Genomic DNA, 16,249 nt, shown 5'->3' on the forward strand with positions numbered 1-16,249 from the left:
GGACAGAACAGCTGCCACTGCACGACCTGTTCTATGGAAGCAGCCTCTGTAAAGAAAATATATTAAAAATCATTCACTTGGAAGTATTTTACAGGAAGGATCCAGGAACATTTTCTGCCATTTAACTACTTCCTACCCAGACAAAAGCAGCACAATTACATCTCCTAATGCCATCGAGATGCAATTGCTTACAGAGTTACGTTCTAACATATTCCATTCCAGTGCCTCAGCTGCTGATGGCAAGAACTACAGAAGCTTCACGCTGTAAACCCTTTCTGTAACCTCTCATTTACATCTTTACCTCTCAGTCTTCACTCCTGCTGGCCAAGCAGCAACTAACTCAAAAGGATTTCATTCCGGGGTGCAGTATTATGCCTCCAAACAAGACGCTGACTATTTCTACCTAAAAGAAGAGAGAAAACATTAATTGCTTCATAGAACCGTAGTTGTGCGCTGCATTGGCAATTTAAGTTTTGGTTCATTAACACAAAGTTAGAAAGTCATTTTGACACAGTGCCAGAAAAGGCCAATTAGCGTGTTCACAATCAACGCTGACAGTTTGACCAGTGCTGTCCCCTCCCCGAAGGTGGAGGTGGTGACAGCGTGTGTGCTGGTGTGAACACTCCAACCCAGGAGGCCAAGAACTGATTTGTCCAAGAAAAAAACAGAGAGACATTCACAAAAGTTTTATTAAAAAAATTCCCCTTTCACCTCAAACAAGTGAAGCTTAAGTTCTGTACTACTAGGTTATGTTTAGAAAAATGAAAATAATACAGTAATTTTTGAAGGCTATACATTGTAAAATCCCATAAGTCAGCATAAACTTGGACTGTGCAAGCAAATATAGCAAGTATTCAGATGTCATTTATTTGGTCCATCAGATGTACAGTATAGTAGTAGTATCTGAGTTTACAAAACATCAAATATAAATAACCTGAAACTGTAACAATACACAAAAATTTGCTTCTTACATTGACATACCAGGCAGTACGAGCTGAAAAACTTGAGTAAATTAACAGTTTTACAGTAATGTACATAGTGCCAGTTGAAGCTCAAGAACACTGTTAAAACATGGCACTAATTTGCTTTATTGAATTTTTTTCTTTACTTGTTCAGGGTGTGAAAAATGTGTAGGACTAGGCTAAAAATATTTTTCTTGAAGCAAAAAAAAAAAAAGTAGTTGCTTAAAATCTGGGCATCAGACAATGACCCTTTACCTACGAGAGTAGGCTTTTTTCTTTGTCCTATTGAATTATACCTAAAAGGTATTTACACAATAACATGCTTGTTTCATGACTGTTTAAGCAAATACTTATCTGTAAGTATTTATAAACTATGTTTCTACTACATTTAATATATGGAATTAATATGGAAAAACTTCTGAAAAGAGTCTATCGAGAGCTTTATCATCAAGAGAAACAGACACAAATTATTTAAGCCATTGGTTTGGTATTCACTTGGAACAAAGGCCTTACAGTAAGTCTAGTTCTGGACATTTTTCACATCCCAACATAATATGCTGTTACTGTATTACTTTATCTGAATCGTTTTGTCAAGGGGTGTTCGCGTGTTCAGTCTAATGCTATGATTTCATCTTGCTCTTCCATCTGCTCAGTACGTGCTCTCTTTGTACCAACACACTCTTTATCTTCTAGTTTTCTCTTGAGGCCTTTATTTTCCATATCCTCATCTGCGTTGCTTGAAGTACCTTCGTCTTCAGAATCAATGATCAATAGATCGTCTTGATCTGGAGCTGTAAAACATATGGTTTTAGTTCAAATGGATACTGTAAAGGTAACTTACTCTGAAACAAAGTTTCATACAGAAAAATGGGAATGTCAAATTCAAATGAGAAGTACAAATTCATTGTAAGAACTAATTTTATGCTAGGGCTTTTGGTTTTTTAAATGTAATTTAAATCAGTTTTTGCAATACTCTTGGCATTTAATCTCCCCTGAAACAAGAGGCAATGACTACATACTTGTGCAATTATCTTAAATAGGACCACCTGACAGGCAGAGGGTCATCATCCAAAAGCATGAGAGAACTACAGGTAACTAACTTACATCTGCCCCACGTTTGCAGATTCATACACTATCCCTATAAAATAGTGTGACATTTCCAGTACATTAGCCTTCAGTGCCTAAGCATCCCATATTCATTTAAGTTAAACTATTCTGAGTATGTTCAAAGAAACACTCTACTTTAGGAAGGTGATGGCACTTCTTCCTGGATAGCAAATACTATTTCCTTGCCATGCTTTGCTTCACAGGCGAAAAATAATTGTTTTGTAAGCAGATAATAAAGACGTCTTCTTAAATTAACAAAATGAAACACCATCAAATACATCCACAAAGTAATTTTTAATCTGTAGGGAGAAAGTGACAAATTTGGTTGGTTCTTTTTGTCAAGCAATAGCGTGACCATCAGATAGAACAGGTCTTAACTTTATTTAAATCACTGTGCAACTGATGCACTTAAGGTGACACCACACCAAGCCCTTGCGAGTTAAATAATATCATTTCAAGGTGTATTTACTGTAAACCTTTATAACAAACTTAAACGTGCATTTTGTGACAATTGTAAATATGCGTTTTTCTATTATATTTATACACAGAGGCAACTTAAATGCCTTTTATTTCATGTTGGCAAAGTTAAGTCATAAAACTGATGACCGCTGTTTTAATTGGACAGCGCTACTGAAAGACTATTTGGGTTTATTTACTATTGATTACTTTTATTTACCTGTTGATGTTGAGGGTTGCGCTCCGTCGTCGCTACCATTGGTAATGTTCTTGGATGCTGGTTCTGATGGTTTGGGGCCAACTTTTTCAGGGCTATCACCAACAACTTCAAATTCTACATCTTTTTCTAGGTCTTCGCTGCAGAAAAATATGTAAATGCTTTTAGACAACCAGGTGAAAATAAAACCTCGCCTTTTTCACAAAGTACATACGTATTCAAGTATTAAAGCACCCTGCAACTATGACAAAATGAGAAAAACATACTAAGAAAGAGGAAAATCTGTTCAGTCTTCCTTTATAATTTATGCTTTGTCTAGTCATAAACACTGTTCCCACCCAGTGCCATGACTTAAAATGCTTCAGAATGAGAAAAGTCATCACCGGAGCTTACCCTTCTTCCTCAGTGTCACATTCCTGTTCTCAATCAAAGGGCAGTGTGTTCATTTACTGTACATAAGATTTATATTACTTCTCCAGGGTTAAAAACACACACCAGTTATTTCAGAGCGACTTCTATTTGCATTGCTGCATCTGAACACAGGGAGTCAAGCAGAGGATCTACTACCACAGCAGGCTGGGAAGGCTTTTTGCCTTGTTTTGTTTTTAAACAGCAGTTTGTCACTTGTTGGCTGCCCCAAAAGTAAGTTTGGTTTTACACTGTATTTTTATGTTGTATCATGACAAATTATTCAAATAAACTTTTTCCATTCACTGTTGTAAAAAAAAAAACAAACCAAACAAACCACCCCAAACCAAAAACCACAACAAAAATAAAGAACAAAACCCAAAACACACTAAACTCTATAAATTCGTAAAGAATATAAAAGCCTCTTTTACCTCTGTATTTTCTTTACACAGCTTAATGTTTGAGCTTTATCCATGAGTTTAAAACTCTGAGTTGGAAATCCCCCGTGGAACTGTTCTACACATTGACACCAACCTCACTACTCTGAATCTTACCTGTGCAGCACGTTGATTAACAGCGTATAGTCCTGCAGGAAGTCATCCGCCTGGAGTCGAGTGCCGTTTCGAATTCCAAAGTCTGATAATTTCCTGTGGTTATTTGCTACAAAAACAGTGAAAAACTGCATCGTAAACAGCTATTTATACACCCGAGTAAATATGATGAAATGAATACTGCAGGCTTACGGAGAAACATAAGGTTAGCATTTATTTGCTATATTTAAAGTAAAAGCTGTTGTTTAAGCCCATAAGGAGTTAAAAATTTGTTTGCTTTTGTATTACAATAACTCCTACAAGCATCATAAAGAGTCCACAATCTAAGAACAAGAAAACGAACAGGACTTGCAAACAGAGGAAAGTAACTGGTGCACTTTTATAGCCCAAAACCTATTCTTGAAAGGAATCCTGACACTCCAAGTGAGAAGTACTTCAGACAGGAAAGTACTGGACAGGCAGTCTTGTAGACAACACCACGAGCCACTCTCAGGCCACTTAAATACTTGCAAATCCAGTTCTCCTCAAATATGAGCCTAAAGGATGACCACTTTAGTATAGCACATTTGCTATACTTCAACTCTGTATATCCCTGTTTCTTCCTAGTTTTCATCTACTCTTACCTAAAAAGCTCCAGTGTACGTACCTTCCGTCTCTCCTTCTTCTGAAGAGATGAGAATCGTTCCTTTTCCATCATCTATTTGTACATCCGGTGCTACCATAGCAAATTTTTCTTTCACTATCTGAAAAGAGGAATATGATCATTTAATCAATATCTGACTTAAAAACACTTATAAAAGAAAGAGCCTTGAATTATGTTGATTTTCTTATCCTGGCTCATTTTCAGGCATCTGCTGAAAGTCTATACTTTTTTATTTTATTTTTTAACTTCCAGAAACACAATAATTACTGTTTTGCTGACTGAAACCTACAGGTTCAGATATGCTGAAAAAATTTTTAGAAAACTTCAAAGGACAGAAATACAAATCAGCTGTGACTACACAGCTGTAATGTGGCTACTGAACTAGTCAACTGAAATAAAAGCTTAGTTTTTTGATGATATATATGAATAGTCTTCAAAACATCAAAAAACTTCAAAATACATTCTTTCAGAAGATACACAAGCAGGCATGAGCAAGCATCATACTGGCTAATCTAGTTCTTGTAGCTGAGAGAAACACAGAATGTAGAGCAAATATAAACAGCTGATGTTCAGTCAAAATATATTGAACAAAACCCTCAATTTAACAATTTACAGTATTATAATCAAAATGAAAGCTGTAGCTACTCTTCAAGATGTACCTTATCCTGGAGTGTTAACACAGTAACTTTGTGTACATTGAGTTTCACAGTCACTTCTGGCTTGCTCGCACAGACATAACAGTTAGGGTTTGGTGGATCCAAAGCACAGGGAACCAGTAGCTTCTTTCTGGGATTTGGCTGCTTGTTCAGAAAAATCTTGAGGACAGATGAGAATAAAACAAGTTATTCTGTAAGTAAGAGCATGTATAAAACCTGTTGTCTTACAGATTTCTTCTCCCAGGCTGTCCTGTTCCCTGATCCCCTTTAAGATGCCCAATGAACAGCAGAACGTGCGTGTCACGGCCAGTGAGAGACAGTAACACCACACAGCAGACAGGGCAGGTTAAACGTGACTTTCAAACAAGTAATAAATAAAAGAAAGTAAGAGTATCTCATTCCCACTTACCGTTCTACACTGATCTATTTTCCCCGATAAAATCTTCAGCCCCTCCAGCACTATCAGACCAGCTATTACCGCATTAGTAGTAGCTATAGCTGGGATAATATTTCCTGCCATTGCTGCAAAATAAGCAAGAGAATGCAGATTTTTAACAGCAAACGAAAATGAGAGGTTTAAATTATTATTTAAATAAAACAATGTTATATTTTATCCTTACACTTGATATCAAATCTGCTCTTCATATTCATACTGAAAACATGCATCCTGAGGTTGGCAGCAGAAGTGACAAAATCCATTGCAGAAGGGTCATCCTGACAAGAAGTTAATACAAAAAGTATTTTAAAATCGGATTGCACATCAGAAAAAAGTTTGCAACACATGGTTCCCAAAATCTTTAAACCAGAAAGTCTTCAGAAGTCTGTACAGCATTCTATCTCAACGTCAATGTACTTCCTCTTTCAGATGGTACATTTAGACAGAGCAGTAACACTTTCAAGTTTAGAAATTGTACTTAGTATTTCGGTAGCGAATTAGGGTATTAGTATTAATAAAATGCCTTGTATTGTTTAGACAGAGAGTAACACTTTCAGTACAAGTTTAGAAATTGTACTTGGTACTTCAGTAGGGAATTAGGGTATTAGTATTAATAAAATGCCTTGTATGTTCAAAATATTATTTAAATCCCAAATCTTAAAGTGTTTTCTGCTCAGTTTCAAAAATTGGTATTTTAGAAAGAAGTAAGAGAAAGCCAAAAAGCCAAAAAGGAAGAAGTGAAGTCACATTATTAAAATATTTTAAAAAATTAAAATATGGCAAATACTTTGAATATGTGCTTTTTAAAACCGGTGACATTTTACATCGCAACAGTTAATCCTTACACTCAGTGAGTTAGAAAATATAAAGTATATATTTGTTTACATATGGAAAGTGCTTTCAGTGAGGTGCCAGACATTTTTGTTCCAAGTAGCACTACTTTGGAATGAAACTGAATGAAACTGATGAGTATTTGCACACACACGTAGACTCTAACTCGTATGTTCAAAATATTATTTAAATCCTAAAACTTAAAATGTTTTCTGCTCAGTTTCAAAAATTAGTATTTCAGAAAGAGGTATTTTTACTGTCTGTTGTGATATTATTTTACTATTTTGTCCCCCCTATATTGACAAACTATTTGTTTTTCTTATGCCAAATGACAAGTGACTGCAGGAAGATTACATTGCCTCTGGGGCTAAAAGACAAAATCCTTTTCTTGATTTTTCTTAGCAAAACTCATATTGTATCACATACCTATCATCAGAGCTAATTACTATGTACGAGTCAGCAGAACTCTAGCTACAAACGACTGTACAAGACCGTGTTTTAGAGAAAGCCAAAAAGGAAGAAGTGAAGCCACATTATTAAAATATTTTTAAAAATTAAAATAAGGCAAATACTTTGAATTTGTGCTTTTTAAAACTGGTGACTTAAGTTATTTTACATCGCAACAGTTAATCCTTACACTCAGTGAGTTAGAAAATATAAAGTATATATTTGTTTACATATGGGAAGTGCTTTCAGTGAGGTGCCAGACATTTCTGTTCCAAGTAGCACTACTTAGGAATGAAACTGAATGAAACTGACGAGTATTTGCACACACACGTAGACTCTAACTGGTTCTTAGGTATTTGGCAAACTAACCTTGTCCCATATAAGCTCTGCTCCGTCACCCTTCTCAGCCAGGTGAAGTCTCAGGGTTTCAACGCTCTTTGAGAACAAGTGTGCGTAGCTCTTGACATCCAGAACCTGCTGATCCTTCAAGACTGCAGAGGATTCATTTTGTTGGTCAGATACGTTTTTCTCTTTGGGAAAAGAAAAAAAATGAATTATTAATATCAGCAATCCGTAGAAGTCTCAGAGAAGTCCTCTCAAGGAGCTAAGAGTTTTCCAATTTCAGCAAAACTAAGTATTTTCAAAACTGAAGAACAATATCCTTAAACTACAGGAGCCCCAACATTTTACAACAAATCTGCATTTAAAACTGCAACCATAGCTTTACTTATAAATAACAGCAAATGTAAATTTTCAGCAAAACTTAGCTTTCAGAGATAATCATATCAGTGCTTGTAAGGCCTCCTAGACTAAGCTGACACGTAATTTTGCAAAATGTGAATTTTCTGCAGCCAATACCGACTACCTAAAAGAACAGCAGCAAAACAGTTTTAGCAAAAAACTAGAGAAAAATTTTAAATCTTCCGGAATTGCAAAGAATTAGTATGTTCATTATCAGTACTCAACTGTGACAGTGAGAAAATGGAGGTATCACAGAGCTGCCTCACCAAAGAACAGGTATGACAGACAAACGGACGCTGGGAGGAGGGACAATTACCTTGGTTCTGTACCTCAGCCCAGTCCAGTGGCACTGGAGGCTTTCTTTTCCTCCACAGCTTATCCATTGTCAGCAGATATCTAATGTCATCCTTGAAAAGCTAGGAAACATTAAAAAAAAAAAAACAAACCAAAATAAAACACACACAACAAAACATTAAAACGAAAGGGAAAAAAAGACATTTTCTTTTCACAACTGCTCTGAAACTGAAAAATCAGCATTAGATTTATGAGGTTTTGCTTTTTTCCTTCAAAGCATTTTCAACTACATAAAAAAATAAAATCAAACTCCACAGGAAAAAAAATACAACAAAAAAACTGATTAAAAAAATGTCTTATTCCCCATTCTCTAACAGTTACTGCACAAAGCACACAGATCCAATTAATTTGGAGGGGAGTGCAGTACAAACCAAGTAACAATAGTCCAAACAGCGGATTCATGCACCTACTGAATGAAGCCATCACTACAGCTCTTTGTATTCTCCCTGAGATAGCCTTACCTACATGCCAATCAATTGCAAAGTAAAGTTATTACTACCTGTCAACATAACATTCTCTACTCATTTCCTCTATTTACCCACTTTCAGCAACTATTTAGAAGAAAAACTCCTAAACCTGTTTGCATTTTATTACGTCCAATTACACACATCAGATAAGTGATAGCTTTTAGGTCCTCACATTATGCCCAATGAAACTCCTACAAAATTCAAGTTTACCTTTTCATATTAAAAGTAATTTGAATTAAGGTTTTTTTTTCTGTACAGTATGGACAAGCTGCTGAAGTCATCTGTACAGACGCAGACAGAATCCCATAAAACACCCACGAGGTGTAAAAGACCAACATTACAGCAAAACTGGTGGAAGCTGTAACATAATTGCATAATTGATGGCTAGCATTAAGTGTCCAAACTGGGGTTTGACTTAACTTTAAAGCACCTCACACACTTCAAATAAAGACATTTATTTGGGGTAAAGAAGATACCTTAGTAAAAAGTTTAACTGGATCGTATCCAGTTGATTTAGCCCACTCCTTAGTTGAAACACGTTTAATCTCACCATCTTCATTGGATGCTCGTGCTCTGGCTTCTGCTTCTGCTGGCTCCCCTAGTAATAAAGTGTTAACCAGTATTTTAATTCAAAAAAAAAGGAAAATCACATCTAGCTATTTCCCCTAAAGTCAATAACCAAAATTCTGCAGGGACCACCAAATGGCTGTGCTGTGCCCAACAAAAGCTGAATTAGACCCAGTGGGACTACTCCCCACTGCTTCTGCGGCTGCAACTCACCAATTCCAATAGATACAAGCTATTCAGCTAAATCACATCTATTACAATTACACCTGGATGTGTTAATTACAGCTTGATCATTAGCAAGTGTATCGCTTGCGTTCTTCACAGCTGGTATCTGAGAAGAACTAGTGAGTGCCAGTGACCCAGCTTGCACTATAAAAGTTCACAATAGCTGAACTAATCATTTTAATAACATTTTAGGCTGCCCACAAGGGCCACAGTTCTGACAGGTGAAACTATTAAACTGTTGTCATTTTGAAGAGTATTTTTTGCACTTTCTCCATGTAAAAACCTCTGGTGTGCACTATGCACTAACTAAAAACCACTGAAATTGTTACAAGTATCTAATAAGCAGCTGTACAAGGGAACTAAATTATGCACAGTGTACACGAAGGTCTGTAAGGCAAATTACTGTTAACACACCCCAAATTCCTGTTGTCCAAGGGTACAGTAAATGGAATTCTCTTAAAAGGGAGCTGAACTCTCTGACCTTAAGAAATGTACAGAAACAAGACGTAACCTCTGAAACAGGACATTTCAGTAACAGGGTAAGCTACCAGCTTAGATCACACTCACAGGCAGCTTCAGGATCAGCTCTGTCAGGAGAGACTTCTTGATCAGCATCTTCTTCTCCAAACAACTGGCTATATAATAATTAAGAACAACAACACAACACTAGAATTTCATCATATCCAGATAAAGACTGAAATATTTGCTAGCGGATATACATCCACTTCAGACTCCTTGCTATCAGGGTGCTGTTTCACACACTGCTCTTTAAATTGTTGGGATTCATCACACGGGCATTTAACACTGGCAACACAAAATATCCAATACAAAAATGAATTTAGGGAAACAGTTCCATGTAACACACTCAATAGTTCACCCAGCCCTATATTTATATTGCAGTACTGAATGCATTGCTTAGAACCTTCCGAGATCCCAGCAAACTTTACATCTGTTAATACGTGCATTAAACTGAAAAAATGTGTTAACTTCCCACAAAGATGAAGAATAAAGTCATCTCAACATACACTGCTGTGCCAAACCACTCTGCCAGATTTTCTGTGATATTAGAACAAGGTCTAAGTACTCACCAACCTTCCATCTTTTATATTAAAAGGGAAAAAAAAACAAAAAACAAACCAACAAACCCCAAAACCCAGGTCAAAGAACTGGAAGTTTTTGCTACAATCCACATCCATTTAACAAAACAAACCAACCCCAAAAAAGTGTGTGTCTGCTTTATTTCTCTGCAGGCTTAGAAAGCAGAAGAGTGAACAACAGTACCTATCTTCTTTGCACTTACTTGAACAAATACTTAGCCCACACAATGCAATGGATCGGCTCCGATGGCGTATTTCGGATTGTGCAGCCTGGAAAAGTCTTCTGAGTTGGTTTAGGATGGCATTCATAACATTCTGTCACTCCCTGGTAAAAAGTGAAATATTTCCTTGTCACACTGTGAAGGCCACTGATAGTGTGTGCCATTACCAGCTGAGCTGTAACTGTATCTCGAAACGCCCAACCCCTGTTGTCTAAAATAGCCAATGATTTAAACTTAAAGCCACAAGAGTAATAGACAACCTAACCTTTTTAATAACTGTTACTTGTCCAAGGTAGCCTGCAGTTCCACTCTCTATAAGAGGAACATCAGCAGCCAGACACATCCTGTTCACGTGGTTACGGGCAGCTGCAAATCAAGAGTTTTTACAGAAAAATTTGAATAATTAGAAAAAAGAAACTTTTATTTCTCCAAATTCAAACTAGCCTCCTATGCAAACATTTATCCTTAATCTGCTTTATTTTATTATAGAGCACTACACCTTTTTCACAGAGTCAGTTTTCCAGTTAACACAAAACATATCGCCACTATCAAATACAGCAAAATCAACTAAGTTACATATGGACACACAATACTCATCACAAAGCAGCAACACAGCAGTTAATGTTTGCTTTGAAAACACCTGTAAAAGCACTAACTACACTTTCAAGTTCCTAGTGAAGCACACAAGCCTTAGTCAAAACTACAGATGGGTTTAGAGGCTATTTGTTATTGAACTGACAATGCAGAAGTACCAACAGTAGAACACATTAAAGTTCAGTTTCTATCAACAAGCAACAGTATTTCATCTCCAAAATAAAATCATAGTGAAAACTTCACCTCTGTTATCCAGAGCATTCATAACCAACGTAAACTGGCGGAAGAACTCTACGTTATAGTCAGGGCTACAGAAAAGAAAAACAATACTCAAAATGGCACATCAAAGTTGTCGGTTACCACATCACAACACAAACCGTACGCATGCAAAGAAAGGGCAGACTCATGTTTGTGTGATAAATTACACATATTATAGACTTACTGCTAGCCTGTAACTGCCCCATTTGTCTCCTGCTCATTTTAAAGCTGGGTGAAAGCATGAATTTTATGCTGCTGGAAGGAAGCTATTGCAATTAGTACTAATTTGACCAATGAAACAGGCAGACAACGAAAAAGTGATTATACTGCTCTGACCTAATGAGTAAATTGGCTGAGCTATGGTAACTGACCTTAAAAACCATCAGCTGAGGCTAAAACATGCACACTGTAATTACCATAGCTCGTCAGGCTGCTGATAACTCATTCTACTGTGATAGCTCAATTGGGATTGATCATGACTCCCTGCCCTCAGGAGCCAAGACATGGGATTTTAAAATCTTGACACTTCAGTATCTTTACATTGCACTTTTCTGATTTGAAGGAGAAAGTGGCAAAGAAGAGAGAGTAAAGAGGAAGCAGGATTAACGGTTTTACAGTTTCAGGAGAAGGATGCCATGAGTCAGTGTTTCAGTAACCAGAGTTCAAACCTTAATATTACAGAGTATCAAATCTTAAGAAACGGGACAGATACAAATTAAAACACAGGAAACCGCTAATGAAAGTCTACATAATCTTGTACTCATTGGTTACGGATCATAAGGACTAAATTTTATCAGTTTGGGGCATGTATAAATGATACTCAGTTACCTGAACACACACAAAGCACTTGGTGTTTCTAATTGTGGACTCAACATTCACATTTATTTTAATCTAGTTATTGCTCAAGACATCAGGGCATCCTTACAGTGTGGAAACTCATATAGTAAATGTTGCTATTAAAATGAAAAACAGACACAAGCAAATGACCAGAGCTTCCTACCAGAGCTTACGGAAACCCATGCAAAATCCACACTCCCCCTCCAGTGTGTGACAGTCTCACATTTACAGCTACTGCTTCCCAAAGCAGCCAGCAGTAAGAAATATCTCAAAGCATGCCATTGTAGCATTTAAACAACACAGCACTTGCAAAGCAAAACACATAGAGCTCAAAACCAAACATACTTCATGATGCTATCATGGTAAGCTATAATATTAGCTTCTGGATAAAACTGTAACACGCTTTCCTTGGCAACCTAGAAATAAAAAACAAAACAAAAAAACACTTATTATTTCTTCCTTCCTTCTAAAGACAGACTCAATGCCAGTTGAGTATCGAGTAAATTGACTACCCTAAGAGATTTCAATGCTTTTATAGTGAAATGCTGTGGATAGCCATGATCAACCAACCAACACTTACCTCTTCGCAGCAGAAACAAAATTGTGACACGTTTCTAATAAAATAACTCACGTTTCCATAAAATAACACTAAGGACTTGAGCTTTGGCTCTTTCCTCACCTGTGATTTTGATCTTCCAACATGTTTCTTTTGAAACAAAAACTGCCTGTTGAGATTGCTGACATCAATGGTATCCAAATCAATCTACAAACACACAAGAGACAGCCATTTCACTTTCAGAGAAACCAAAGGAACAGAATTGTTAACAGCTTGGAGCGAGTGTGAGTGACCAAAATGCACAAACGTGAGAGCCCCCTTTTGAGTCCCACACACAGGAGATACACTACAGCAACTCTAGAGGCACAAGGGACCACCTAATGGTCTGCAGGAATCCATACATTTTAAATAACTACCAACAACGGACCCATAGGTCAAAAATTAAGGGCTACGTGACAGCAAACCTTGTGAAGGAAGAGTCCCCACCAACACCACGCAGGAGCTTTGAGATGGTTATGCAGAGCAGGTGGTAGAAGACACTGCAGCCTCTGGGTGGGACTGAGCACCCTGCTGGCTGGCTCAGCACCACCCTGCCCCAGGCACCAAGAACGGCCACTCAGCAAACTAATTAGTACTTCTACCTCATATTCCAACATGGCTTTGAGCAACTGAATCAGTCAACTGAGGGCTGCACTGTCATCTCAGCCACACACCCCAGGGCAAAAGCTTTTACTGTTTGTCACCAGGACTAACTGCTTAAGTGCATATTAAAAAAATAATAATAATGAAGGCTACTTACAAAGAAAATTTCTAGTAATGCAATCAAGACGTTTATAAACACCTGCCACAGAACACCTGTGATGTACAACCTCAAAGGATGCCATCACTGTAATTCCCCCAACAGCCCTCTATTCATTAATATAAGCACAGAACATCATAATTTCAAGTATCTTTACCTTCCACCACAAGAATTAAGAACATTTAATTAGAACTTTGAGATTTATCCCTACCTTTGTTGCCTCTCCTTTTCCTTTAATTAAGCAGTTTCTCTGATCAACGCCTCTCTTCAGAAGCCCTCTCCTGGCCCTAACTGCTTAACCAGGGGGGGCGGTGACAATCTTTCAGACATTTCAGGCAATTTTTCTCAGAGATATTTCTCCCAAATTCCCATAGCTATTCCTGACACACTCAACACATCAGTGTCTGTAACTACATGGGGAGTGCTACTGGACTGACTGTGCAGTGTGGGGTTTAAACACAACCTACTGAGGGTGTTCTCATATGCTTTAAGTTTTATTAACCAAACCTGACTAACGAAAAAGGCATGTCCCACACTCCTCAGTGAAGATCCTTCACACACCAGACCCAACATTAAACCTCCTGCTTTCTGAAGGGAATATTTTTAAATTAAGGATTAAGTTTTAATATGCTAAAAACTGCAATAGCTACAGACTTTTAGTTAAACACTAAGTAAAAGCACCTGTGGATATAAAGCAAACAAAATATACAATGTTTTAGAAACGTATTATAAAGCAGAGACTGTTAATCTTTATTACCCATTGTATCCTAGTAACTACCCACGGTCTCGTATCTTTTAATGAAAATGGTATTTGCATGAGAACACATTTCTGCCTCCTTCCCTTTCTCGTAAGACACACTGGGAAAGCTTGCTCAGTCCAAAGCCAAAAATCCCAAGAAGCTCAAGTGAAAATGATTAATGCATAATTCTGTTAAAACTTCCACTACCCAGAAAGCTTTTAGTATTTTAACTGGAGACAAAACCAAGCAACATAAGCTCCAACTGAAAACAGTTACTACAAAGACCAAAAGAAGCAAAGGTGGTTTTTCCCCAAAGAGAATAAATACTTGGGACCCTTAGACCTCAACAGAAGCTTCAATCTAGTTAAGAATGATCAGAACTTAACAGTTCCCTTATTTCAGTAACTTTTACACTGCTCCTGCTTTTTGTAAGTTAGAAGGAAATGCCTCGGAATTTCCTAAGAATATATATGCATGTTCTTAATTCAGACTTGGATTTTGAGTAATTTGATTTTGCTCTTCATTCATGAGGACAATGGCACTGCCTTTCAACAAAGTATAATTGGTGAAATCACACACTCATGAGTTGTCTGGTATTCAAAACTATTGAATTTGTTTTTTGAGTATTAATATTTTGATTTAAAAAAATATATTGCAACTTAATTATATTCAAGTTGTGTACAAGCTTGTTAGCATTTAATAACCAAGGAAAACCCCCAACAATATCACACACATTAACTGAGGCAATTTATTCTCCAAACAGTAAACTTCCTCTTTGGGTAACAATTGTCTTTTTGCTCTCGCCTCGTCTCTTGCCCACCCACTCCATATGCTATCAAAATGTTACTGCCTTGCACAAAACACTGCCAACGATATTTTTAAATTAAGATGGCCCTGATCCAACATGTACTTAAGTTAATAGACTCCAACCAAGTCGGCCTTGAAAGACAATACAAAAAAAACCCAGGCTATAATAAGTGAAACAATAAGCATACCCCAGTGAGTTTTATGCCTAATGACGAACTGGAAAATCAGGATATATTAAACTGTTTCTATGATAATGGAGTGCAGGGGTATGCAAATGACATCCTAAGGTTAAAAAAAAAAAAAAAAGGAGGAGTCGGGGAAACAGTGCAGAAAAAGCAGGCTCCCACCCCTCTGTGTATGTTTACTTCACCGGTACAATGTTAAGCCCCAGTTGCAGACTCAAATCAAAGGGACAATTGGGAATTAAGACTTAAAAACTTGTAGGATGTGCTTAAAAGTATTTAAATAGGAAAACACGAGTCGTACGAACAACGAGGCAAGCCAGTAGCCGCGCTTTTCCACAAGCTGATACAGTTTCAGATAAAAGCTGTTTCTAACATGCCTTGCTCAACAAGTCTGACGGTAAGAACAACCTCCTTAGAGCCCGCCGCCCCGCACCCCCAGACCCGACTCCTGCCCGGGCACTCACGGCTAAAAATGCATTCAGAGACACCGACCTGTGCCAGGCCCGGGCTCCCAGGGGTTCTTAAAACCAGATACTTTCCGTAACTGCTCTAAGAAATTAAGGCAGGCCTGGGAAACACGCAATGGGAGTTTTTCTCTCCGTGTTTCTCCCCAGCCCCTTCTCCCGACCCCTCTCTCTCCTGCCCCTCCCGCACCCGCCCGGGGACCAGCCCCGGGGGAACCAAAAGCGAAAGCGGCGGCCGCCGGGGGGAGGCCGGCCCGTCCCGTCCCGCCGGGCTCCTCACACTGACAGTTTTACAACTCGGCCTCTAAAAACACGGTTCGTCTCCCACATATTTTTGTTTTCCGCCGCAACCCCTCGCCGGACCGTCCCCCGCGGTGTGAGGCGAAGCTCAGCCTTTGGGGAGCGGCAAACATGGCCCACCGCTCCCCCCCGCCGCCTTACGGCTACGGGCTCCCCGCCCGCCCGCCAGCTCCCGCCGCTGCCCCGGGCAGGCGGCCCGACCTCCGCGGGGACGGAAAACACCGCCCTCCGCCCGCTCCCGGCGCCCGCGGCCCGGCGGGGCGGATGGCGCCCACAGGCCGCAGCCCCTTTGTGGCGGAGCCCGTCCCCCGGCGGCGGGGGCG

General features: G+C 38.5%; 1 protein-coding gene across 1 annotated transcript; it reads right to left on the reverse strand.

Annotated features, from left to right (window-relative positions):
- Positions 1-671: 671 nt before the first annotated feature.
- UBA2 (ubiquitin-like modifier activating enzyme 2) lies at positions 672-13,518 on the reverse strand. The gene is made up of 17 exons (XM_014942351.1): positions 13,096-13,518; positions 12,755-12,838; positions 12,421-12,491; positions 11,224-11,288; positions 10,652-10,752; positions 10,369-10,490; positions 9,636-9,703; positions 8,753-8,874; positions 7,772-7,871; positions 7,084-7,244; positions 5,621-5,714; positions 5,410-5,522; positions 5,004-5,159; positions 4,348-4,444; positions 3,705-3,810; positions 2,746-2,882; positions 672-1,753 (listed from the first exon to the last, which is right to left on the reverse strand). Exons 1-17 carry the CDS (start codon positions 13,285-13,287, stop codon positions 1,572-1,574), a joined length of 1,971 nt encoding a protein of 656 aa, XP_014797837.1. The 5' UTR covers positions 13,288-13,518; the 3' UTR covers positions 672-1,571.
- Between the last annotated feature and the right edge of the window lie 2,731 nt (positions 13,519-16,249).

This window comes from Calidris pugnax, unplaced genomic scaffold (genome assembly GCF_001431845.1).
Source record: "Calidris pugnax isolate Ruff unplaced genomic scaffold, ASM143184v1 scaffold28, whole genome shotgun sequence".
NCBI lineage: Eukaryota > Metazoa > Chordata > Aves > Charadriiformes > Scolopacidae > Calidris > Calidris pugnax.

Excerpts from the sequence above, each read along its gene's own strand:
- UBA2 (XM_014942351.1), bottom strand. The coding sequence starts at position 13,287 with ATGTTGGAATATGAGGTAGAAGTACTAATTAGTTTGCTGAGTGGCCGT. Across the intron at positions 12,492-12,754 it reads TTGGAAGATCAAAATCACAG|GTTGCCAAGGAAAGCGTGTT; the intron begins GTGAGGAAAGAG and ends TTTTATTTCTAG. Across the intron at positions 5,523-5,620 it reads GAGCAGATTTGATATCAAGT|CAATGGCAGGAAATATTATC; the intron begins GTAAGGATAAAA and ends CTTATTTTGCAG.